This window comes from Lonchura striata, chromosome 12, assembly GCF_046129695.1.
Source record: "Lonchura striata isolate bLonStr1 chromosome 12, bLonStr1.mat, whole genome shotgun sequence".
Taxonomy (NCBI): Eukaryota; Metazoa; Chordata; class Aves; order Passeriformes; family Estrildidae; genus Lonchura; species Lonchura striata.
The window spans coordinates 15,478,252-15,502,866 of NC_134614.1; the positions used below are offsets into that span (position 1 = coordinate 15,478,252).

General features: G+C 64.0%; 2 protein-coding genes across 2 annotated transcripts; both read left to right on the forward strand.

Annotated features, from left to right (window-relative positions):
- The first annotated feature begins 197 nt into the window (after nt 1–197).
- Nucleotides 198–13,991, forward strand: LOC110470675 (laminin subunit beta-1-like). The gene is given in 36 exon segments (XM_077786138.1): nt 198–391; nt 393–476; nt 2,095–2,144; nt 2,645–2,820; nt 2,925–3,048; nt 3,158–3,231; nt 3,338–3,526; nt 3,605–3,668; nt 3,743–3,948; nt 4,029–4,149; nt 4,334–4,522; nt 4,626–4,805; nt 5,197–5,309; nt 5,411–5,490; nt 5,737–5,893; nt 6,089–6,241; nt 6,332–6,490; nt 6,566–6,687; nt 6,810–6,930; nt 7,402–7,588; nt 7,775–7,918; nt 8,322–8,553; nt 8,934–9,097; nt 9,184–9,408; nt 9,816–10,030; nt 10,116–10,212; nt 10,683–11,061; nt 11,145–11,329; nt 11,401–11,630; nt 11,716–11,919; nt 12,276–12,420; nt 12,506–12,717; nt 12,806–12,943; nt 13,161–13,337; nt 13,428–13,584; nt 13,732–13,991. Coding segments are annotated over 36 exon segments (5,781 nt in total). The 3' UTR covers nt 13,866–13,991.
- A 123-nt stretch (nt 13,992–14,114) lies between these two features.
- LOC110471047 (laminin subunit beta-2) lies at nt 14,115–24,400 on the forward strand. Its single transcript, XM_021531275.3, has 33 exons — nt 14,115–14,347; nt 14,520–14,683; nt 14,775–14,910; nt 15,102–15,175; nt 15,277–15,465; nt 15,541–15,604; nt 16,510–16,712; nt 16,800–16,920; nt 17,209–17,397; nt 17,468–17,647; nt 17,724–17,836; nt 17,926–18,005; nt 18,083–18,218; nt 18,392–18,547; nt 18,659–18,786; nt 18,869–18,986; nt 19,102–19,294; nt 19,369–19,512; nt 19,619–19,850; nt 19,926–20,089; nt 20,169–20,390; nt 20,929–21,143; nt 21,236–21,332; nt 21,401–21,773; nt 21,845–22,029; nt 22,106–22,347; nt 22,415–22,618; nt 22,711–22,855; nt 23,148–23,355; nt 23,435–23,576; nt 23,666–23,842; nt 23,917–24,076; nt 24,160–24,400. Exons 1-33 carry the CDS (start codon nt 14,290–14,292, stop codon nt 24,294–24,296), a joined length of 5,349 nt encoding a protein of 1,782 aa, XP_021386950.2. The 5' UTR covers nt 14,115–14,289; the 3' UTR covers nt 24,297–24,400.
- The last annotated feature ends 215 nt before the right edge of the window (nt 24,401–24,615 follow it).

The window sequence follows — 24,615 nt, forward strand, 5'->3', positions numbered from 1 at the left end:
GTCCACAGTGCCAGCACTGGGTGTGAACAGGATCCATCTGGCACGGGTACCGCGGTAGTGCAGTGCAGGGCTTCTGGTACTGCTGTTAGAGATGTGTCCTGAGAGACGGGCCCATGCAGTGCGGGGCGAGTCCCAGCCAGGCTGCCTGTCTCAGCAGCCCCACGTGCTGCACAACCGGGCACAGCAGCCCTTCGGGAATGCTGTGCCTTCTCCCAGCCAGCCTAGGCACGGGACACTGCTGTGTCACACGTGGGCCACCACCAGCGTGTACCTTCCTCTGCCTCACCTTGGCGAAAGCTCGGTGCGGGCAGGTCCCTCCCCTCGCCTGGCACGGCTGCCGGAGGAGGAGACAGGCACTGGCCGCCCTCCTCCAGGAACAGCAGCTGAGCCCAGCCCGAGCCCAGCGGGCCTCCGACCCCGCAGCCCACCCGGGCCACCGGCCACCTGCCCAGCACCCCAGGCTTCCACGGGCACAGGTAGGAGCCGGTGCACCGCAGGGGAGACCCTGGGCACGGCACAGCTCTGGGGTGTGGCACAGCCCTTGGCACACGGCACAGCCCCATGGCACGGGCTGGGAGCTGGCAACTGGCATGAGGCAGCACACAAGGAAGGAGCTGTGGGGTCCTTTGCAGTGACAGGTTGGGTACCCCCACCCTTGCCATGCGTTTCCTGTGGCTGACGTGTGCCGGACTTTGCCCAGGGAGCTGTAGCAGTGGGGAGGGACAGGTTTCTTGGGAGGGACGTGCCCATCCGGCAGCATCGTCGCCGTGCCCGGGTGAGTCCATGGTAGAGCTGATGCCCCGCACGGCCCCACCCCTGCAGCAGAGCCATGCAGGTGCCTATGGGCCATCCCCAGCTGAGGCGAAGAATGATGCAGTGAGCCCTGTGCAGCCGCCCCCGCCGGTTCCTGGAGCATCAGGCACCCATCCCGCCGTGCAGCCCCCCGCGCCTCACTGCCAGCGGCGGCAGGCACGTTCCTGCCGCGCCGTGCCGGCAGCCCGGGGAACGCGGTGCCTCTGGCTCGCCAGCCCACCAGGCGCCCTTTTGTTCGCCGGCGGGGCCCACCGTGCCGCCCGGGGGCCGGGGCGTGCCCGGGCTGCCGACGCCCGGCCGGCCTGGCCTCCGCGGGCGGGCGGGCGGCGGGGGCCTCCAGGCAGAAGGAATCGGCAGTGACATTCCCGTAGCCTGGAGACCGCCGTCCCTTTCAGCGGGCAGCCCATTTGAATAAGAATCGCACACGGGGAAGGGGGGCCACCAGCCGCCATCCCATCGCTGCCCTTGCCCCAGCTCATTTCTGCGCGCCCAGCCCAGGGTCGGCGGGTCCCACGCCGCCCTCGCCCCTGGCCTTGGTCCCGCCGGACGCCGCAGGACGCCAGGTACAGGGGGCTCGCGGGGCTCGGGGACCCTCGTGCCAGCACGTGGCTCTGCCCCACCTTGTCTATCGCCCTGGCATGGCTTCGAGCGGGGCGGGTGCCAGAGCGGAGTCGCGGCTTCCCCCGCCGCCCCGAGCCCCCTTGCCCTGGGCTGGCTCCGTGCGGGGGACAGGAGAGATGTGTTTGGGCAGAGCCGAGACCAGGCTTTGATCCAGCACTTGTGAGGCTGGGAGCGGGAAGTACCGGGGGAGAAGGAAACACAAAAGACAGCTCCAACTTAAATTTAACAGTGGGACCCTGGCCAGAGTCAGGGACGCCCTTGCCCAGCCGGCTCCAGCGTTCCTGGCTCCCCTCCCAAGCTGGCCCTGGCCCGGTGCTGGTACCCCCCCAGGGACACTAATGACTCTCAAAAGGATAGATCCATTCTGAGCCAGGCAGGATGGGGCATGGGACAGTTCGTGCCAATTCTGGTGGGGCAGAGCATGGCTGTGTGCCTGGATGTGTGTGTGACAGTCCCCCAGAGCTGCTCAGGTGGACACTGCATGTCGTCCCAGAGGACTTTCAGACTCAACCGCTCCCGGAAAGCACCATCATGCCATTGTGCCGGGTGCATCCTGGACTGCACAGTCGTGCTAGAGCCAGGAGAGGACAGGCACCAGCCGCCCTGCACCGCATGCCATACCCTGCACCCTAGCACAGTGCCATCTCCCTGTTCCACCAGGCAGATCCTGTGGTTGCCCATGGACCTCTTGGTGCTTGCTTTCCTCCTGGGTAAGCATTGGCTGTGGGGGCACCCTGCATACCCACAGTGCTGGGAGCTGTGGTGGTTCAGGGACCCCAGTGTGGGTGGAGGTCAGCTGGGCAGCAGAGGTGGTGGCAGTGGTGATGCTCCCTGCCTGGCAGTGCCCGTAGCCTGACTGCCACAAAATCCAGCGGGGAATCCAGGCTGCACTAAGCCCTGTCGGGATTAGCAAGCGCCTGACCTGGCTCCTGACTCCCTGCGGCACTTCTCAGCACCCTGGGGCTGTCCAGGCCCCCAGGAGCACGGGCAGCCCAGCCCCCACTCACCCTGCTCTCTGCCCCTGGTCACGAGGCTGCGGCGCTGCTGCCAGCACCTTTCCGGATCACGGAGCTTCATGCTGCATCAGTGGGTCGGGATGCAGGGATGGGATGGGATGGGACAGCTGAGGGTGGGGTGGGTGCATGGGGGAGCAGGGGGTGCCCAGGCAGCCCAGCGCAGCCCCCAGCCTGTGCCCTCATGCTCTCTGCAGTCAGGGAACTGGTGGCAGGGGGATGGCAGGAGCCTGACCTGAGCCACGGCTGTGCCCGTGGCAGCTGCTACCCAGCTACTGGGAACCTGCTGGTGGGGCGAGCCACCCGCCTGAGTGCCACCTCCACCTGTGGGCTGGATGGACCCCAGGAGTACTGCATCGTCAGCCACCTCCAGGTGAGCCCACCCAGCCCCAGAACAGCTCTGGCATAGACCCACAGAGCCAGGCACTGGTGCAGCCTCCAGTCACCCATCCCTGATGGTGCCACTCCCTGGCACAGGACTCAGAGAAATGTTTCACCTGTGACTCACGTGACCCGTCCCTGCCTGAGAGCCACCGCATCGAGAATGTCATTTACCTGAGCAGCCCCCGTGGCCAACGGACCTGGTGGCAGTCCGAGAATGGTGAGGTCAGGGTGGCAGTGGGGTTGCCCCATATGCATGTGCTGTGGGACTGAATGGCCATGGGGGTCATTCCCAGTCTCAGCCATCTCTGTCTCTCTCTGTCTCCCAGGTGTGGAGCATGTCAGCATCCGCCTGGACCTGGAGGGCGAGTTCCACTTCACCCACCTCATCATGAAGTTTAAAGTGGGTCCTGGCACATGGATGCCTGGGATGGGATGGAATGGTATGGGACAGGATGGATCTGGAGGGGCTGTGGGTCTGGCCCCCATCCCATCTGGATGTCCTGCAGACCTTCCGCCCTGCGGCCATGCTGGTGGAGCGCTCAGCCGACTTTGGGCGCACCTGGAAGGTGTACCGCTACTTCGCCTACAACTGCTCCAAGCTCTTCCCTGGAATCCCCAGCCACCCCCAGGGGCTTGTGGATGAGGTGCTATGTGACCAGCGCTACTCTGAGATCGAGCCATCCAGCCATGGGGAGGTGCGTGGGGATAGGGTAGTGCAGAGCAGGGCCAGGGGTCTGGGTGGAATGGGATCACCCTTTCCTTCCTTCTCACAGGTCATCTTCAAGGTGTTGGATCCCTCCATCCCCGTAGCAGATCCCTACAGCCCAGACATCCAGGGTATGCTGCCGGGCCTGTGGGGGATGCAGGGCTGGCTGGTGTCAGGGCATGTGCTAACAGTGACACTCCCCCAGACCTGCTTCGTGTCACCAACCTGCGGGTGAACCTCACCAAGCTGCACACGCTGGGGGACAACCTGCTGGACTCACGGCGGGAGGTGCTGCACAAGTACTACTATGCTGTGGATGAACTGGTGCTGCGTGGGAGCTGCTTCTGCCACGGCCACGCTGCCCACTGTGCCCCAGCACCGGGTGCCCCAACACCCTCTGTCCCCGGCATGGTGAGGCACACACACCCACCAGCATGGCATGGTGCCCCATGGGACCTGGCAGCCACGCTGAGCTGGGTGCCCCCCTCCAGGTCCACGGGCGCTGTGTCTGTGAGCACCACACGCAGGGGCTGAACTGCGAGCGCTGCGAGGATTTCTACCACGACCTGCCCTGGCGCCCGGCCGAGGGCTCCAGCACCAACGCCTGTCGCCGTGAGTGCCAGGGCTGTCGGGCTGTGCTGTGCCAAAGGGTTTTGGGGTGCTGCAGGATGTACTTTGGGGAGGTTTGGGATTGTGGCACTGCATGTCATAGCAAGGAGAGCCCGGGCAGGGGAGGTTTGGCCCTTGGGGTGTGGGCTGTGGTGCCACATGCCATGCCGTGGTGCTGTCCCTGCAGGCTGTGACTGCAATGAGCACTCACGGCGGTGCCACTTTGACATGGCTGTGTTCCTGGCCACGGGGAACACCAGTGGGGCTGTGTGTGATGACTGCCAGCACAACACCATGGGCCGCCACTGCCACCTCTGCAAGCCCTTCTACTACCGGCACCCTCGCTCCGACATCCGGTCCCCCACTGCCTGTGCCCGTGAGTGTCCTGGGACCCCAGCCCCACAGCTTGTCCCAGCCCTATGGCTCCTGGTGCCGACTGCCCCAGTCTCACAGCTCCTGGTGCTCCTCTCTCTTGGCAGCATGTGATTGTGACCCGGCAGGCTCGCTGGATGGAGGTGCCTGCGATGGGCACACGGACGTGGCGCTGGGCATGATTGCGGGGCAGTGCCGCTGCAAGGAGAACGTGGCCGGTCCCCGCTGTGACCGCTGCCAGCACGGCGCCTACGGCCTCAGCCATGGCGACCCACAGGGCTGTCAGCGTGAGCTGGGAGCCAGGGATGGCATGGGAGAAGGGATGGGGATGGGGGGATGAGGGAGGGATAGGGATGAAGGGATGAAATTGGAGGGATGGGGAACGAAGGGATGTTGATGGAGGAATGGGGATGGGATGGATGAAGATGGAGGGATGGAAGTAGAGGTCTGGTGATGGAAGGAGGAGGATGGAAAGATCTGGGATAGAGGGACAGAGATGGAAAGATGTAGGATGTAGGGATGAGGCATAGTTGTATGGGAAGGGATGGAGGGATGGTGATGGAGGGATGGGAATGGAAGGGATGAAGATGGATAGATATGGGATGGGGAAGGAGGGCCATGAAGCATGTGGGCTGCAGTCCCACTGGCACCCCCTCACATGTGCATGTGTGGGGGCAGCATGCAGGTGTGACCCGCGGGGTACGGTGGCAGGCAGCTCCCCGTGTGACCCCATCAGTGGGGACTGCTACTGCAAACGCTTTGTGGCTGGGCGCTCCTGCAGCCAATGTGTGGTGAGTGCCCCAGCCTGCCCCACACCATGCCTGTGGGACTGACTGTCCCCAACCCCATGGCAACCCCCAGGGCTGCCTTACATGTTCCCTCCTCACTGCAGCCCGAGTTCTGGGGTCTGAGCTACGACTTGGGGGGCTGCCGGCCCTGCGCTTGCGACTTCGGGGGAGCCTACAACAACCGGTGGGACACAGCACAGCACCTGGAGGGGCAGGGTGGGGGCGAGAGTGGGCACAGGGCTGGGAGTCACACATGGGGGGAGGGAGGGATGGGGACAAGGCTGGGGAAATATGGGGGCTGGGTTGGAGGGAGAAAGAGAGGGATCTCTATCTCCAGAGATGGAGGGATGGGGACAGAGATGGAAGTAGGGATGGATGAAGACACAAAGAGACAAAAGGACAGATAAAAGGACAGGATGGTCACCCCCAGGTGCTCCATGGAGGATGGGGCATGTCCCTGCCGTCCCCACATCATGGGGCGGCAGTGTGACCAGGTACAACCCGGCTTCTTCTGTGCCCCCCTCGACTACTACACCTATGAGGCCGAGCAGGCCACTGGCCATGGCCACAGCCACCCTCAGCTCCCGGTGAGTCTCCTTGGGGATCACTGTGCTTGTGCATGTCTGTGACTGTGCACCATGCTCCATGCATAGCTGCCGCTGTGCACTATGCATGGCTGTCACCCTATCCTGCATGTGGTTGTTACCATGCCCTGTTCATGGCTATCCTTGTGCACATCTGTCCCTGTGCATTGCCACCATCCCCTGACCCCATCCCTGCAGGGTGCCATTCGGGTGGAGGTGCCCCAGGACTGCCTGGACTATGACACCAAGGAGCCGCCGGGGCGGAAGGGACGCTCACGGCACCAGCACAGCCCCCTCCGTGCTCCCCAGCCCCCTGTCCCCTCGCGCCGCAGCCGCCAGCAGCCCCCCAAGGTGAGCCCTGGGCTGGTAGGAGAGCGCACAGTGAGGCACTGCAGGGCTGGGGATAGAGCCAAGGCCAAACTGTGCCGGTTCCCTGCCCAGCTGGACGTGGAGGAGGTGGTGCGGGACAGTGCCGGGCGCATGGTGACGTGGACAGGCTTGGGGTTCGCCCGGGTGCGGGACGGGGCTGGCCTGACCTTCCGCGTGGACAACGTGCCCTACCCCATGGACTACGAGCTGCTGCTGCGCTATGAGCCCGAGGTAAGCACGGCCACAGCCATGGCCACTGCGTGTATGGCACAGCACAGCCCTGACCCTGCCTTGCTGTCACCACAGTCAGCCGAGGACTGGGAGGCCGTGGTCAGTGTCAGCTCCCGGGTGCTGCCCACCAGCTCTCGCTGTGGGAACCTGCTGCCCTCCGAGCAGATGTACCGTGAGAGTCTGCCCCACAGCCAGAGGTGCAATGGGATGGGCTGGGGCGGGCTGGGGATGGGAGCAAGGGAGGTGGTTGGGACCTGCTGCTATCCTTTTGCTGTCTCCATGGCCCTGCTGTGCCCGTGCAACACCTGACTCTGCACAGGTACGTGCTGCTGTCCCGGCCCTTCTGCTTCGAGCCCAGCACCCCTTATGAGGTGACCATGCGGCTTCAGCGGGCTGGTGTCACCCAGCGCCACCCTGGCGCCTTCATCCTCATTGACTCGGTGAGGGGGTCCCACTGCACCTTGTGCCTGAGGCTTGGCACTGGTGGGATCATGGGCAGGGACAGGGAACCAGAGGCTGGAGTGGGAAGAGACCCCCCTCTGGGGATGAATGGGGTTGGGATGGGGATGAGGTGAGATGAGATAGGATGGAGATGAGGCGAGATGAGGATGGGAATGGGAAACTGGATGTTGAAGGGGAAGGGGATATCAATGAGACTGGGGATTTAGATAGAGTTGGGGTTGGCTTAAGGATGTCAGTGTAGAAGGGGATAAGGAAGTTTCTGGGGATGGTAATTTATATGGGAATATCAATGGAGCTGGGGATGTCCATGGAGCTGGGGCTGTTGATGGAGCTGGGGTAGTTGACCCCATCAGTATTGGGACTGGAGCACATGGATCCAGCATAGTGGTAGGTCCCAGAGTGGAGGCTAGCTATGCCCCCCAGCCCCATCACCTCTTCCCTTCCCCCAGTTGGTGCTCCTGCCACGGGTGTCAGAATTGCCAGGGTTCCACGGGGCAGAGGCAGCAGCACGCCAGGAGGAGCTGGAGCGGTACCAGTGCCTGGAGGTGTTTCGCATGGCCCCCCCTCATCCCCTGGCCGAGGCCTGTGCCCGCCTGGTCTGCAGCGTCTCAGCCCTGATGCACGGCGGGGCACTGCGTGAGTGGGGAGCCTGCAGGGGTGGGAACCACAAGTGGGCCGGGGTGGAGCCCTGCCTGGGGCAGTGGGTCAGGATATGCCCATGCCCATGGCATGGTGGGCAGGAGGGCAGCGGCAGGGTGTGGGCAGGGCGTGGGCAGGTACAGACAAGGCAGCCCTGGCCCCATGCTGGTCCTGCTCTCGCAGCCTGCCAGTGCGACCCACAGGGCTCCCGCAGCAGCGAGTGCCAGGTGCAAGGCGGGCAGTGTGAGTGCAAGCCCCACGTCATTGGCCGACGCTGTGACCACTGTGCCCCAGGCAGCTACGGCTTTGGGCCCCTGGGATGCAGCCGTGAGTAGTGGGATCTTTGTCTGCCAGGAATTGCTGTCTCTCCTGTCTATCTGTCATTGCCCTGTTCACTTGTCTGTCTGTGCATCTGTCTGTGCATGTGTCATCTCAGCCCTGCTGTCCTGCAGCCAATGGGTTCAGTCACAGTTATCCATCCATCCATCCATCCATCCATCCATCCATCCATCCATCCATCCATCCACATGAGCTCCCTGTGAGCATTGTGCTGTTCTGCATTCTCTCATCTGTCTGTCCACCCATGTTCTTGTGGGCCTATGTGTCCACATGAGCCCTTCTGTACCACAGCCCATGGAGTGAGCATGTTCTGGGTGCTGGTCTGTCTGTCTGTCTGTCCATCCCTGTGTCCCTGCACCCATGTGCCTGACTGAGATGTGCTGCCCTGCAGCCTGCACCTGCTCCCCCGAGGGCTCCGTGTCCCAGCTGTGTGACAAAGTGAGTGGGCAGTGCCGGTGCCAGCCCGGCACCGTGGGCCGGCAGTGTGACCAGTGCCAGCCCGGCCACTGGGGCTTCCCTGCCTGCCGGCCCTGCCAGTGCAACGGACACGCCAAGGAGTGCGACCCCCGGACGGGCACCTGCCTGCGCTGCCACGACCACACGAGCGGGCGGCATTGTGAGAGGTGAGCCAGGTCCAGGAGGAGGGGATGGTGTGGCATGGCATGCTGTGGTATGGTGTGGTGTGGTGTGGTGTGGTGTGGTGTGGTGTGGTGTGGTGTGTGGTGTGGTGTGGCGTGGTGTGGTGTGGCGTAGAATGGGGTTGATACAACAGAGTAGGACAGGATGAGATATGATGGTATTGGATATGTTGGAATGGTGGGATGGGTTGAGGTGGGCTGCGTAGATATGATGGGATAGATATAATGGGATGGGATGGCATGGTGTGGGATGGGATGGGATGGGATGGGATGGGATGGGATGGGATGGGATGGGATGGGATGGGATGGTGGAATGTTATATGATGGATGGGAGGGACCCATTGGGTGCCCCCTCATCCTTTCAGGTGCCAGGATGGTTACTATGGGAACCCTGTGCTGGGCTCAGGACAGCAGTGCCGGCCCTGCCCCTGCCCCGGCTACCCTGGCACACGGCATTACCACGGGAATTCCTGCCATGCGGACGATGAGACACACCACATCATCTGCCTCTGCGCCCCTGGATACGCGGGTGAGGGGCAGAGTGGGCACAGGGCAGCAGGGACCCCCTGCGCTGGGGCTGCAGGACCCCAGCACCGATAGCCCCCCTCTCTGCAGGGCCCCGCTGTGACCGCTGCTCCCCTGGTTACTTCGGGGCTCCGGAGATGGAGGGGGGGGAGTGCCGGCCCTGCCAGTGCAACAACAACATCGACGCCAGCGACCCGGAGGGCTGCGACCCCCGCACGGGACAGTGCCTGCGCTGCCTGTACCACACCGCCGGGCCACGCTGCGCCCAGTGTCAGCCGGGCTACTACGGCAGTGCCCTGCAGCGCAGCTGCCGGCGTGAGCGGGGCAGGGGGGTCTGCGGGGCTGGGGCTGCACGGGGTTTGGGATGGGGGGATGGAAGTGATGCAAGGGCTCAAGGCAGGGATGAGGCGTGGGGCTGTGGTTGGGTGTAGGGTGATTTGGGTTGGGTCAGGGAGAATTTTGAGGTGTTGCAGGGCTAGGGTTCAGGGCCAGGAGAGATTTGGGGGTGTTAGAAGGGGTATGGGGCTGTGCCTGGGCAGGGGACAGGGAATCGGGGGTGGTGGGGGTGTTGAGATCAGGGGTGTTGGGGCTGTGCAGGGATTTGAGGTTAGGCAGACTGGGGGGCACTGGGGTCAGGCAGATTTGGGGTGCTGGGTCCAGCAGCACACTGCCTGGGCAACAGGTATGGGCTGAGCCCCACGTGGGCACCCACCCTCCTGCAGGCTGTGGCTGTGACCCACGGGGTACACTGGCCTCCCACTGCACCGATGGCACCTGCGATTGTGACCGTGGCACAGGAGCCTGTGCCTGCCGCCCCAACGTCGTGGGCAAGAGCTGTGATCGCTGCGCACCCCACTTCTGGAGCCTGGGGGGGGCAAGGGGCTGTGAGCCCTGTGGCTGCCACCCCACACACGCCCTGCACCCTGCCTGTGACACAGTGAGTCCCCTGACACCCTGGTATGGTTCCACTGCCCTCCTGGGGCCCAGTGAGCTGCACAGTGAGCATGGCACTGTCGCTGCAGGTGACAGGGCAGTGCCAGTGCCGGCCTGGCTTCGGGGGTCGTGTCTGTTCCCAGTGCCAGGAGCACCACTGGGGAGACCCCGAGCAGGAGTGCAGAGGTGGGAACACACCCCAGGGACTGGGGGAGCAGGGGCTCTGGGGACAGGGGATATGGGGAGGACTCTGGGTGCATGGTGAGACTCTAGGGAAATGGGGGCCCTGGGGACATGGGAGTCTCTGAACATGGGACACTAAGGAGACAGTGGGACCCTGGGGACACAGGGCATTCGGGAGATCTTGGGAATGTGGTGGAACACTGTGGGTGTGGTGGACCTTGGGGAAACAGTGGGATGCTGGGGACATGGTGGAACGCTGAGGACATCAGTCGCACCATGGAATGTCTCTGGGGACATGCAGAACTCAGAGGACCCAGAGTACTTGGTGGAACCATGGGGACAATAGAAGATGCTGGGGATAGAATGGATTCTGGAGACACAGGGGAATATGGTGGGATGCTGGGACACGGTGGCAGTGTGGGGGTATGGGGCTCCATGGGAAGGCTGGGACACACCGCCAACTGTCTCTGCAGCCTGTGAGTGTGAGCCGCTGGGTGCTGAGAGCCCGCAGTGCGAGCAGGACAACGGACAGTGCCGGTGCCGGCTGGGATTCGGGGGGCTGCGCTGTGACCGCTGCCAGCGGGGCTACCAGGAGCCCTTCCCCCACTGCTCACCCTGCCACCCTTGCTTCGGGCACTGGGACCTGGCCGTGGGCAGCCTGCGGGAAGGGCTCCAGCGCCTTGGGGCACAGGTGCAGGCACTGAGGGAGGGGGGATCTGCACTCCCACTCAGCCCCCGTCGCCTGCGAGAGCTGGAGGAGGCTCTGGGGCACGTGGAACAGCTGATGGGAGAGGGAGACAGCCCTGGTAGTCCCCTCCTCGATGGACTGCCCAGGCAGCTGGATGGCACCAGGCAAGTGTGCATGTAGAGCTGGGGTGGAGAGACCCCCTTATTGTCCCCACCCAAAAGTTTGAAGCTATCCTCCCTTCCCAAAGGATGGAGCTGGACAATTTCTGGAAGCACCTCCAAGAGTTGGAGCAACATCTCGACCAGCTGGCACAGGCAGATATGCAGCACCATGACCGGCTAGCTGAGCTGAGACGCGAGCTGGGACGTCTCAACCAAACCACCTCCGACCTCCAAATCCTCCTCGGCACTGTAGCAGCTGCCGGATTCAGCGGTAAGAGCAACCAGCAAGGTTTGGGTTTGGTGGCAGCCATCCTGGCCAAGCCCTGACACCCGCACCCGCAGAGTCTTACCGCAGCATCCTGGCATCGGTGGAGGCCTCGCGGCAGGCAGAGGTGGTGGCCAATGGCACAGCTGGCGAGCTAAGTAACGCGCGGATGATGCAGCGGACAACTGAGCGGGCACTGCAGCAGCGGGGTGATATTTTCCGCCGTGGCACAGCCGCAGCCCGGAAATCCTTGCGGGAGACACAAAAACAGGTGGTGGGACTCAGCATTGCCAGGGTTAACGAGAAGGTGAGAGCAGGACTGGCAGAAGTGGCGCGGGCATCACCTGCCATGTGATGTTGAGCTGCCATTTCCACCACTGGCATCATCACAGATTTGTGGGGCACCTGGAGACCAGAGCTGCAAGCACGCGTCTTGTGGAGGCGCCTTGTGCCGAGACAGTGCAGGGATGAGGCACTGCGGCGGCACTGGGTGTGCAGGGGCACTGCCTATCTCAGCTCGAGCCCTGAGCAGTGCCCATAATGCCTCACAGCAGCTGGAGGTGGCATTAGGACAGCTGGGTGTTGTGGCACAGAAGGTAGGAGCGGTTGGTTGCTCCATAGCACTTTCTGGGATCCTCTTGTATTCCCTTTGCATGTCCTGTTTGTGCCCTTTCCATGCCACTTTGCATGACCCCCTTCTATGTCCTGTTTTTGCCCTTTCCAAGCCCCCAAGTATGTTAGCTCTGTATGTGTCTCTTACACCCATTCAGAGATGCCCCTTGTGCCAGTTGTGTGTGTGCCCCCTTGGGCCACTGCTGTACCTTCTGTCCCCTTGCACCCCCCTTGCATGCTCCTTTGCAGGCTCACATCTTGCCCCCTTGTAGCCCCTGCTCACCCAAATGCCCCCTCCCGGGGCTGCCCTATGCCCCCTGCTCAGCCAGGTGCCCCTCAGATGCAGGAGGTGCAGGAGCTGGCACGGGGGGCACGCAGCAGGGCAGAGGAGGCGCTGGGGCGCTCTCAGGCTGCCCGCAGCCATGCAGAGAAGGCGACGGCCCAGCTCCGGGACTTCATCCGCCGAATCAAGGCCTTCCTGGCAGGTAGTGACAACCCCAGGTGGGCACATGGGCATGGCAGGACTCAACGAGCCCATCCTGAGCCCACCCTGCTCTCCTGTCCCCGCAGAAGAGGGAGCTGACCCAGCCAGCATCGAGCTGGTGGCCCGTCAGGTGCTGAACATCTCCCTGCCCAGCAGCCCTGGACAGATCCAGGAGCTGCTGTGGGAGATGCGGGAGAGCATCAGCCAGCTAGAGGGGGTGGACGCAGTTCTCAACAGCACCGCGGAGGGGCTGGCTGTGGCACGGGATCTGCTGGCACAGGGACAGGAGGCCAGGCAAGTGGTGGGGGCATGCTGGGGCAGGCAGGGGATAGGGTCAGTCCCCCTGCAGTGGCAGGGGCTGGAGCTGCCTGTGCTGCTGCAGGGAGCGAGCAGAAGGCGTAAGGGATGAGCTGGTGGGGACACAGCAGGCACTGGAGGTGGCACGGACACAGGCGATGACAGCAGGGAGCACCCTGCAGAGTGCCAGGGATGCCATCCAGGTGGCTGAGAACAGAGCCAGGGAGGTGAGGAGCACGGGCTTGGGGAGTGGAGCTGGTACCACTGGGAGTAATGGGAGCAGTGCTGTGGAGAGCAAGACTGATGCCTTGGGCACATTATGGGTAGGGAGGCTGGCACTGGGGAAATGTGGCTGGCATTGGGCAGGGGCCAGGGCAGTGGGGCTGGCACCATGGGCATGGTGGTTGCGTTGCCTGCTGCAGCCGGTGTGTCCATACCTGCCAGGCGGAGCGCAGGCTGCAGGTGCTGGACAGGAAGGAGTCGCAGGCGCAGAGGCGGCTGCGGGAACTGGCACAGCGCATCACCACCCTGCAGGAACACAGCAGGGATGCTCGCCACATGGCCCAGCAAGCCAAGGATGGGGCACAGCGTGCCACCACCACCTCGGGGACGCTTAGCCAGGTGAGCTCTATCCCTGCCTGGTAATGCATGGCACCAAGCAGGTACTGGGTGCTGCAGGTGCTCAGTCTCACCACGCCCTTGTGCTGCCAGGACCTCGCACAGGTAACACAGCGTTATGTGGTGCTGAAGAACCGGGTGGGCACGCTGGACAGGGTGTCTGGTGGGGTCCTGCAGCGTGTGTCGCAGCTGATGGCAGAGGCCCAAGACCTCCTGGATAAGGCCAGCAACAGCAAGAGGAAGCTGGAAGGTGAGAAGGAGCACATGGTGGGGTATATTTCCTGCCACCTCCCCGTACATCTCCCTGTATCTCCCTAGGCCCATCCCACCGGCTGTGCCAAGGGTGATACAGGACATGGTGGGAGGCTGCACTGTGACCATGTTGCTCATCCCGCAGACCTGGAGCAGCGCTTTGGGGCCAATGAACGGACAATGGCAGCAAAGGTGACACGACTGCAGGCTTTGGAGCAGCAGGTCACCGGGCTGTTGCAGGAGATCCGGGAGAGGGCCAACGCTTACGCCACCTGCTAGGGACCACTGGCGGGACCGGGGGCCGGTCCTGCCCCGCCGCCCCGCAGGTCCCCGAGCCCGGCAGTCCCGTCCACTCTGCAGGTGCCTTTAGTGTGGGTGCGCCTGCAAATAAAGCCCTAAACTGTGTGTGCCTGTGTCCGATGCCTTCTGCCTAGCCTGCTCCTGCCTCCTCCCGCCTCTCGGCCGGCCCGCTCCCCCGCTCCAGCCGGGATCCGCCCCGCGCTTTCCGCGCAGCCCCGAGCGCTGCGCCTGCCGCCAGTTCGGAGGGGCCGGGAGGGACCGGGAAGGGGACAGGGAAAGGACTGGGAACGGGAACGAGAAGGGGAACCGGTGAGTCAGGACAGGACGGGACGGGACCGGCAGCACCTGCCGAGCGCCCCCTTTGCGCCCCTCTCCGTCCCGTCTGGCCCCGTCGCGCCCGGCGATGCGGAGCCCGGCGAAGCGGAGCCCGGCCGTGCTCCTGCTGCTGCCGCTGCTGGCCGGTGAGTCCGCGCCCCGCGCCGAGCGGGGCCGGTGGGCGCCGGGGTCCGGCCCGGCCCCGCCGTCCGGTTTCCGGGCGGTCGCGGAAGGGGCCCCGGGCGCGGCGGGGGGAAAGCCGGCCCGGTCCCGGCCCCCCCCGCCCCGCAGCGCCCTCAGCCGCCCGCCGCTCCGCAGGGCTCGGCGGGGCCCTGGCCCCCGACTCCCCCCAGGGCTGTGCCCGCGGTAGCTGCTACCCGGCCACCGGGGACTTGCTGGTGGGGCGAGCAGCCCGCCTGAGTGCCACCTCCACCTGCGGGCTGCGCCGGCCCCAGCCCTACTGCATCGTCAGCCACCTCCAGGTGAGTGGGACGGGCCCTGGGGGCACCGGACGAGGATGAGGGGCACGGGACAGGGTTGGGGACACACGTCACTGAGCCTGCCAACTCGCAGGAGGAGAAGAAGTGCTTCATCTGCGACTCGCGGCGGCCCTACGATGCCCGCACCAATACCAACAGCCACCGCATCGAGAATGTGGTCACCAGCTTTGCCCCTCGTCCCAAGAAAGCCTGGTGGCAGTCAGAGAACGGTGAGTAGTGGGTGGGGAAGGTGGAGCATCCTGTCCTGTCCCGGGGGGCTCTCCTTCCCTTCCTCCCACACTGAGGAAGTGTGACTCAGCCTGTGGCCGCGGCCACGCCCCTGGACCACTGCCGGGTGTGGGGGACGAGCCCCCGGGACCCGTGAGTGGGTGCTTCCACTTGTCACGCTTGTCACTCCTAGGTGTGGAGCATGTTAGCATCCAGCTGGACCTGGAGGCTGAATTCCACTTCACCCATCTCATCATGACCTTCAAGGTGGGTCCCAGTATGATGGTATCCAGGCTGGGACAGGACAGGATGGAACACGCCCTCAGGGACTGTGGGGCTAGCTCCTGTCCCACCTGGGTATCTCATAGACCTTCCGCCCCGCGGCCATGCTGGTGGAGCGCTCAGCTGACTTTGGGCAGACCTGGAAAGTGTATCGCTACTTCGCCTACGACTGTGCTGCTTCTTTTCCCCACGTCCCCCATGGGCCCCCACGCCGCATTGATGATGTTGTCTGCGAGTCTCGCTACTCTGACATCGAGCCTTCCACTGAGGGGGAGGTGAGGCCCTATTAGTGTCCCAGGAGAGTCAGGGGATCCCCTGCACTGCTCTCATCACCTTGCTGTCCCTTCCAGGTCATCTACCGGGTGCTGGACCCTGCCATCCCCATCCGGGACCCCTACAGCCCTTCCATCCAAAGTGAGTCGCCAGCCATCTGGGCTCCTGCTTGGCTGCTCTATTTTGGGCATAGCTATTTTGGCTGCACTCTCCCTGCTCTGGGCCCTACACAGGGATCAGGACCTGATCCCAAGCCTGCGGGGTCTTGGACCCCTCTGCACCCTGCCCTGTGAGAGCAGCTGAAGGTCAGGCTGCATTGGGTTAAATGGAGGAGGATGGCTGTGCCACGGCTCAGACCAACACCAGCTGTGGTTGGAGATGGGGAGTCAGGCTGGCCATGGAACACAGTGGGTTAATCACCCACCCAAGGCTAAATTTAGACTGGGAGCAGGAGGGGAGGAATCTGCAGGGCAGGGCTACTGGGAAACTGCAGTTCTGGGAAAGCCATCCTGTCTTCTCAAGGCCCCCAGGCTGCATCCACCAGGCACAGCCATCTCCTGGGAACAGCCCCCCATGGTGTGTACCCTGAGACACGTAAAGGTGCTGTGCCAAGGGTGTTGTTCTGCACCGGTGGTGTCCCAGCCTGCCTCTGCTGTGGGAATGCAGAGCCCAGCCCACGCACAGCCAGACTGTGCACAGCTACATGTGTGGGAGCTGAACCCCCACAGCTTCGTACAGCCCAGCCTGGCCACATGCAGCCACGTGCCTGTGAGCCAAACCATGCACAGCCCTGGGCCAAAACTGTGTGATATAGAAAACTGCAACAGACCAGCCTGATAAATATTGTGCAGCCCTGCATGGATGCCCCATGCCGTGCATGGCCCATCCCAGCCGTGCCCAGCAAAGCAGAGCCGTGCCCAGCTCCTGTGAACCACCCACAGCCTCCTGTACCATGCACAGCCCAGCCCAGCTGTGCCTGGCAGAGGTGAGCTGTGCACAGATGTGCCCAGCCAGCCTGTGCCAACAGGGGTCTCTCCCTGCCCTAGACCTGCTGCGTGTCACCAACCTGCGGGTGAACCTCACCAAGCTGCACACGCTGGGGGACAACCTGCTGGACTCACGGCGGGAGATCCGGGAGAAGTACTACTACGCGCTCTACGAGCTGGTGATGCGCGGGAACTGCTTCTGCTACGGGCACGCTTCTGAGTGCGCTCCGCTCAGCGGGGCCCCTGCCACCACCGATGGCATGGTAGGGCAAGCTGGGCCTGTGTGCCCTGCTGGAGCTGGGTAGCTGTGCCACCTGGTCCCGCAGCTCCTCACCGTGGCATCCTGGTAGGTGCACGGGCGCTGTGTCTGCAAACACCACACGCAGGGGCTGAACTGCGAGCGCTGTGAGGACTTCTACCAAGACCTGCCCTGGCGCCCGGCCGAGGGCTCCAGCACCAACGCCTGTCGCCGTGAGTGCCCCTGCTTGGCGCCAGCTCCTGGCACAGTGATGCCAGTGCCAGAGCGGCCAGGCTGTGCTGTGCCAGGGGTTTTGGGGTGCTGTACAATGGGATGTGGTTTGGTGGTGATCAGCATCATGCAGACTGGCTGAGGGTGTCTGGGGTGCCAGGGCTGTACTTTGGGGAGGTTTGGGATTGTGGTGCTGCATGTCATAGCAAGGAGAGCCCGGGCAGGGGAGGTTTGGCCCTTGGGGTGTGGGCTGTGGTGCCACATGCCATGCCATGGTGCTGTCCCTGCAGGCTGTGACTGCAATGAGCACTCACGGCGGTGCCACTTTGACATGGCTGTGTTCCTGGCCACGGGGAATACCAGTGGGGCTGTGTGTGATGGCTGCCAGCACAACACCATGGGTCGTCGCTGTCACCTCTGCAAGCCCTTCTACTACAAGGACCCCACCAAGGACCTGCGGGACCCCGCGGTGTGCCGAGGTCAGTGTGGGACAGGCTGTGCAGGGTGGTGCTTTGATGATCACAACACTCACCCTGCCCATCTCCTCAGCCTGCGACTGTGACCCTGAGGGTTCTCTGGATGGTGGGCTGTGTGACAGTGCTGATGACCCAGCCAGGGGCCTGATTGCGGGGCAGTGCCGCTGCAAGGAGCATGTGGCTGGTCCCCGCTGCGACCGCTGCAAACCCGGCTTCTTCGGCCTCAGCACCGACAACCCGCAAGGCTGCCGGAGTAGGTACCAGGGTGGCACCTACTGGGGTCAGGCATGTGGTTTGGCATTGCTGGAAACTGCTGGCTCTCCTTGCAGGGTGCCAGTGTGACTCCCGTGGCACGGTGGCTGACGGCAGCCGGTGTGACCCTGTCAGTGGGGAGTGCTTCTGCAAGCGGCTGGTGGCCGGGCGCAGCTGCAACCAGTGCCTGGTGAGCAGGGCTGTGCCACGGCCCATGCACAGTGCTCAGGACTACAGTACACAGACAGCTGCTCTTTAACACCTTGTGACCCTCTGCAGCCCGAGCACTGGGGACTGAGCCACGACCTCCAAGGCTGCCGGCCCTGTGACTGCGATGTGGGAGGTGCTCGCAACAACCTGTGAGTCTTTGTAGGGATGCAGAGGGCAAGGGGCACCCCTCCTGACATCAGGGCTGATGGTGCTGCTGGGGTACCAGGTGTGCCATGGGGACAGGGCAGTGCCAGTGCCGCAGCCATGTGATAGGAAGACAGTGTGACCAGGTGGAGGCTGGTTTCTACCGCATCAACCTGGATCATTACACCTATGAGGCGGAGGATGCACGGCTGCATCAGGTAAGGAATGAAGGTGTGCCTGGGGCGGACATCAGGCAGAGCAATGCAGTGGGTGCCCCTTTGCAGGGTGCCCAGACCAGCAGGCAGTGGTCTTCCTCCCTACTCAGGGCAGAGCAGTGCCTGCTGGCCAAGGTGACTTTTAGGGTCCCATCTCACAAACCTGCTTGCACCAGGGCTCAGTGGTGGAGCGTGAGCCCCCCCAAGATCGTCCAGCTTCCTGGACAGGGACAGGCTTTGCCCGCATGTTGGAAGGAGGCTGGGTGGAGTTTCATGTGAATGATGTGCCTTTCTCCACCGAGTATGATGTGGTCATCCGCTATGAACCCCAGGTGAGCGCCAGATGGTGAAGCCAGCAGTGTGATATATTGCTAGATTGGGAGGTAGTGGTGGGGAGTTCCAGATGGTGAGGCTTTTTAACACTGCCCTTTCTCGACTGCTAGCACCCAGAGGCCTGGCAGGAGGTAGGGCTGAAGGTGCTGCGCCCCAGCCCTGTCTCTGCCAGCAGCCCATGTGGAAACACCATCCCTGCTGATGACCAGCTCTCCACCAGCCTCCCCTCTGGTGCCAGGTAAACACCTCAGTGGGGTTGGGCTGTGCTGGGGCTCACTGGAGGCACATGGCTGCCCTTACTCTGTTTTGCCCCCATCTAGGTATGTGGTGCTGTCCCAGCCCATCTGTCTGGAGCAGGGTATCTCCTACACACTCCGCCTGGAACTGGGCTGTGCCGCTGCTCATCAGGATCCCACTGCCAGTGTGCTCATCGACTCGGTGAGGGGCAGACAGGCAGTGGGATGTGGGACAGCAACCCTTCAGGGGCATAGGATGCAGCTATAGGGAACACAGGGAGAGAGGGACATGATGTCCCACTGACTTTGCCCTGCAGCTGGTGCTCCTGCCCCGTTACTCTTCACTGGAGATGTTCATTGCGGGTGACCCCAACTCTATGGAGCGCCGGGAAACCTTTGAGCGGTACCACTGTGCCCAGCCTTTCCACGCTGCAGGGCCCTCTCCTGTGGCTGAGCCTTGCTCCAGCCTCCTTCACAGCCTCTCAGCCATCCTGCATGATGGGGCACTGCGTGAGTACAGCCGCACACCCTGTCCTGCACCCTGTCCCACAGCAGCTGATGCTGACCTCGCTCTCTGCCTACAGCCTGCCTCTGCGATCCCCAGGGCTCACTCAGTGCTGAGTGCCAGCCCCAGGGCGGGCAGTGCCAGTGCAAACCCAATGTCATGGGACGGCGCTGTCACCGCTGTTCTCCAGGAACCTTTGGCTTTGGGCCTGGCGGATGCCGACGTGAGTGCCATTGGGAGAGGAGCCTGGGCATCCCAGGGCTGGGGGCATGGGGAGGGGATGCTCTCTATGGCTCAGGGGCAGACACTGTGGGTGCTGTGCTTTCCAGCATGCCAGTGCAGCCGTGAGGGTTCAGTGAGCACCATCTGCGACAGCACCACTGGGCAGTGCCCCTGCCGTGAAGGCACCCATGGGCCACGTTGTGACCGCTGCCAGCCCGGCCACTGGGGCTTCCCTGTCTGCCGGCCCTGCCAGTGCAACGGGCACGCTGAGAGCTGTGACCCTCGGACAGGCAGCTGCCTGCGCTGCCGTGACCACACGGATGGTGAAAGGTGCCAGAGGTAGGTGCGGTACATGGCCAGACTGGGGCAGGGTGCTGCCAGCAGCCCCAGCTCCTGCTGACCTCCTGCCTGCAGGTGTGCGGCCGGACACTTTGGGAACCCAGCGCTTGGCTCCGGGCAGCACTGCCGGCCCTGCCCCTGTCCTGAGGGGCCCAGCACCCCCCGCCACTTCGCTGCCTCCTGCTACCAGGACAGCCGCTCCCAGCAGGTCATCTGCCACTGCAGCCCTGGGTACACAGGTGAGTGCCTACCACGGCACACTCGGTGTCTTCTGGGGTGCCCTGTTCCCAGGCACTGCCCAGCGCCCTGTGTCAGCAGGTTCCCGCTGTGATGAGTGTGCCCCTGGGTACTATGGGGACCCTCTGCAGGGCGGGCGCTGCCTGCCCTGCCAGTGCCACGACAACATCGATGTGACGGACCCAGAGGCGTGCGACCGGCGCACAGGGCAGTGCCTGCGCTGCCTCTACAACACCGCAGGGCCTCACTGCGCCGAGTGCCAGCCCGGCTTCTATGGAGATGCCACACGACACAGCTGCAGGCGTGAGTACCCATTGCCATGTCAAGACAGACTTGCCTCCAGGGCCCGACACATCTTTGGGGATAATGTGCACCAATGGCTGCCCCTGCTTGTGCACAGGGCTGCGGAGTCCCTGCAGCCCTGCCCTGTAACAGGGTTGTCTCCTCTGACCAGGCCAGCACTGTGGCCCAGTCCCTGTCCCCATGTCTATCTTATTCCATCCCATCTATATCCTATTCTCATGCCCATTCTTGTCCCCATTGCCATCCCATCCCCTGCTATCCATCTGTCCCCATCCTGTCCTTATTCCTGTTCTATGCTGACCCTGGTCCCATCTCCATCCCGTCCCTACCAGTGGTCCTCATGCTTCACACATTCCACCTCCATCTAATCCCCACCCCATCCTTGCCCAATCTCTGTCTCCATCCTGCTTCCATGCTTATCCATCATCATCCAACTCCTGCTCTGTCCCCATCAGAGCTTCCATCCCATTTCCATCCCAATCTCATTCCCATCCTTGTCTTCATTCCTTCATCTCTGCTCAGTGCCTCTTGGTTCCAGGTTGCTCCTGCAATCCCCTGGGCACTGATCCCAGCACCTGTGGGCCCCAGCAGTGCCACTGTGACAGGCACAGCGGGCAGTGCCATTGCCTGCCCCATGTGGAGGGCCAGAGCTGTGACCGCTGCAGCCCCAACTTCTGGAACCTGGCCAGCGGGCAAGGCTGCCAGCCTTGTGCCTGCCACCCCCAGCACTCCCTGACACCCACCTGCAACCAGGTGAGACACGACAGGGACAGGGGTTGGGGGGATGGGATGGGGCTGGGGGTGTGCTGCAGAAGTGACAGCCTCGGCCATGCCATGTCTGTCAGTTCACAGGGCAGTGCTCCTGCCGGCCAGGCTTTGGTGGCCAGACTTGCACCGACTGCCAGGAGCACCACTGGGGTGACCCGCGGCAGCAGTGCCGAGGTGAGAGCCAGTGCCAGTGGGGGGACCAGAGCGGACCCGATGGTGCCCTGACACTACTTTCCCCGCAGCCTGTGACTGTGACCCCCGTGGCATAGCCAGTGCCCAATGCCACCGCAGCAGTGGCCACTGCGACTGCCGGCCTGGCATCTCTGGAGTCCGCTGTGACCAGTGTGCCCGAGGCTTTGCTGGTACCTTCCCTGCCTGCCAGCCCTGCCACCCCTGCTTTGGGGACTGGGACCGTGTGGTGCAGGACCTGGCCGCCCGTACCCGAGCGCTGGCAGAGCGGGCCAGCCTCCTGCAGCACACCGGGGCTGCTGGCGCCTTCGAGGGCACCTTCCGTCAGCTGGAGGAGAACCTGGCCAGCATACGTGATGTGGTGGCCACCCGCAATGCCACGGCTGCTACTGCTGCCCACTTGACACACACCATGGAGGGGCTGCGGTGAGCACTTGGCACAGGGCACGGCTCTCAGGGTAGCCGTAGGGGCAGCTTTTCACCCCCTTCCTTTGCAGGCGGCAGATCGAGGAGGCAACTGAGAGGCTGACACGGGTGGAAGGGGAGCTGACGGCTGCTCAGGACGCCAACTTCAATGCCAGCCACGTGCTGAACACTGTGGACCGGGGCGCCCGCGCCCTCAACCACAGCCTGCAGGACTTGGAACAGCGGCTACACACCCTCAAGACCTCCAATTTCCTCGGTGAGTCACAGCACAGAGCCAGGACAGGGTGGTCAGGCCATGGCCAGGGGTCTGACAGTGTCCCTGCCCCTGCCAGGTGCCTATGACAGTATTCGTCAGTCCTATAAGGAATCACAGGAGGCCGAGCGCCAGGCGGACGCCTCCACCCGTGCCGTGCCCAGCCCCGTCAGCATCTCGGCAGCCACTCGGCACCGCACGGAGCAGCTCCTGGCCAGCCAGCGGGATGACTTCAACCGCCACAATGCAGCCAGCCGGCGGGCACTGATGGACCTGGCAGCAAGGGCTCAGGCACTGAGCCTGCATCCGCTCAACGAGAAGGTGGGACACAGGGAGGGAACCAGGGGAATGGCACCCAGAGCCACCCTGATCCCATGCTGCCTTGCAGGTCTGCGGTGTGGTGGGAGACGTGCCCTGTGCTGAGAGCCCTTGTGGGGGTGCTGGGTGCCGGGATGAGGACGGGGGACGACGCTGTGGTGGTCTGAGCTGTGGTGGAGCTGTGTCCAAGGCTGACAGTGCTCTGGACCGGGCACGCCATGCCCAGGAGGAGCTGCGTCAGGCTGCCAGTGACATGGCCCAGCTCTCCCACAAGGTGTGTGGCACATGGGTGCTGGTGGGATCTGGTGGCACAGCCACGTTCTGCAGCTCTTGGGGCGGGCACCAAGAGTCTCTGCCCATGCTCAGGTGGCAGAGGCCAAGGGGAAGGCAGACGAGGCCCGATTGCGAGCGCAGGCAGCCCTGGACAAGGCGAACCAGACCAGGGCCCGTGTGGAGAGCTCCAACAAGGAGCTGAGGGAGCTAATCAGCCATGTCAAGGCCTTCCTGAGCCGTGAGTGCCGGCATGCCGGGAGGGCTGGCCACCCCTACCCAGGGCTTTGTGGCTCTGCACCTGCACCACACTGCACTGACCCTGCACTGCATTGTCCTGACACTGCATGTGGGCTGTGCCACCCCTGCCCCATACTGCACTGCGTGGTCCTTGTCCTGCCCCAACCATCCTGTGCCCTCCAGCCACCTCTGGCTCCCCCTGCCCTGTCCCGTGTTCCCCCCTGCCCTTTGGTCTGCCTGCCCCCCCCACCCCGGCATGCTATAGGGAACACACTGACTGCTTCCACCTGCAGAGGAGGGGGCTGATCCCGAGAGCATTGAGGTGGTAGCCGGTCGGGTACTGGAGCTGTCACTCCCCGCTGCACCGGACCAGATCCACCGCCTGGCCGAGGAGATCAAGACGCGGGTGCGCAGCCTGGCCAGCGTGGATGCCATCCTGGAGCAGACAGCCAGTGACGTGCAGCAGGCTGGGAAGCTTCTGCAGGATGCCCAGCGGGCCAGGTGAGCCCAGAGACATGAAGACACAATCCCTGTGAGGACCTCAGCGGGGCCATGCTGAGGCCTTGCTGTGTGGCTGCAGGTCACGGGCAGAGGGAGTGCGGAGCACAGCTGAGGCAGTGCGGCAGGCGCTGGAGGAGGCGCGGCAAGCCCAGGGCATGGCTGAGCAGGCACTGCAGCAAGCTGCCGGTGACATCCAGCACAGCGAGAGTGCCCTTAGCATGGTAAGAGCTCCATCCCTACGACCACGGGACCCTATCCCCACCTTGGGATCAGTGCGACCACACCAAACTGCCATGGCACCGATCCGCAGATGCAGAGCCAGACAGGAAGTGCAGACCAGCAGCTGGCAGGTGCCATGGAGCAGATTGGGCTCCTGGACAGGCAGACTGATGCCCTGAAGGTGAAACGTGCAAACAACAGCCTGGCAGCCACACGTGCGCAGGAGGCAGCCGGCACGGCGCGGGACCGGGCCGGTGAGGCCAAGCAGGTGGGTGATCAGGGGGCACCGGTGTTAGCGGGGGTCTCCTGGCGATCCTGCTGACCAGCCCCGCTGCCCAGCAGGTGCTGGAGGGGCCACTTCGGGACCGGTACCGGACAGCACAGGAGCTGGTGGAGCACCGGGCGCAGGGCGTGCAGCAGGCGGGCAGCCGGGCACAGCAGTTGCGGGAGGAGGCCGCAGGGCTGCTGCAGGATGCTCAAGGCAAGCTGCAGCGGCTGCGAGGTGAGGCTGGAGGGGGGATGCTGGGGCGGCGGTGGGGGCAGTGCTGGGAGGCCGGGCTGACTCATGTTCCCCTGTTCCCGCAGCACTGGAGGAGGAGTACGAGCGGAACGAGCGGGTGCTGGATGCCAAAGCAGCCCAGCTGGGCGGGCTGGAGGCCAGAATGAGGGAGGTGCTGGCCACCATCAACCAGCAGGTCCAGATCTACAACACCTGCCAGTGATCCCCCGGAGGGGCCTGGACCCCCCTGGAGCGCCCAGCGCCGCCTGCCCCGCAGCGGTAGGCGGGGTGGGGCCTGCGCCCCGTGTGAATAAAGTTGCAGAGCAAGAGCGCCTCACCTCCGCCCCGTGCCGCGGGCCGCCCGCGGGGGCCCGCAGCGGCTTCCCCCGGGGTGGGAGCTGGCCGCCACCGGGTGTGGGGCACGGCGGGGCTTGGGGGCGGGAATCGGCAGCGGGACTGGGGTCACAGCACAGCCGGGAGCCCCGCAGAGCGGCCGGGCGCTGTCCCGGGGCAGACCCGAACCCGCGGGCGGGACCGGGGCT

What these genes read in the sequence shown, in the direction of transcription:
- LOC110471047 (XM_021531275.3), top strand. Translation starts at nt 14,290, where the DNA reads ATGCGGAGCCCGGCGAAGCGGAGCCCGGCCGTGCTCCTGCTGCTGCCG. An exon ending in GCTGCTGCCGCTGCTGGCCG is followed by an intron (nt 14,348 to 14,519) that starts GTGAGTCCGCGC and finishes GCCGCTCCGCAG; the next exon opens with GGCTCGGCGGGGCCCTGGCC. An exon ending in CCAGTGTGCTCATCGACTCG is followed by an intron (nt 18,987 to 19,101) that starts GTGAGGGGCAGA and finishes TTTGCCCTGCAG; the next exon opens with CTGGTGCTCCTGCCCCGTTA.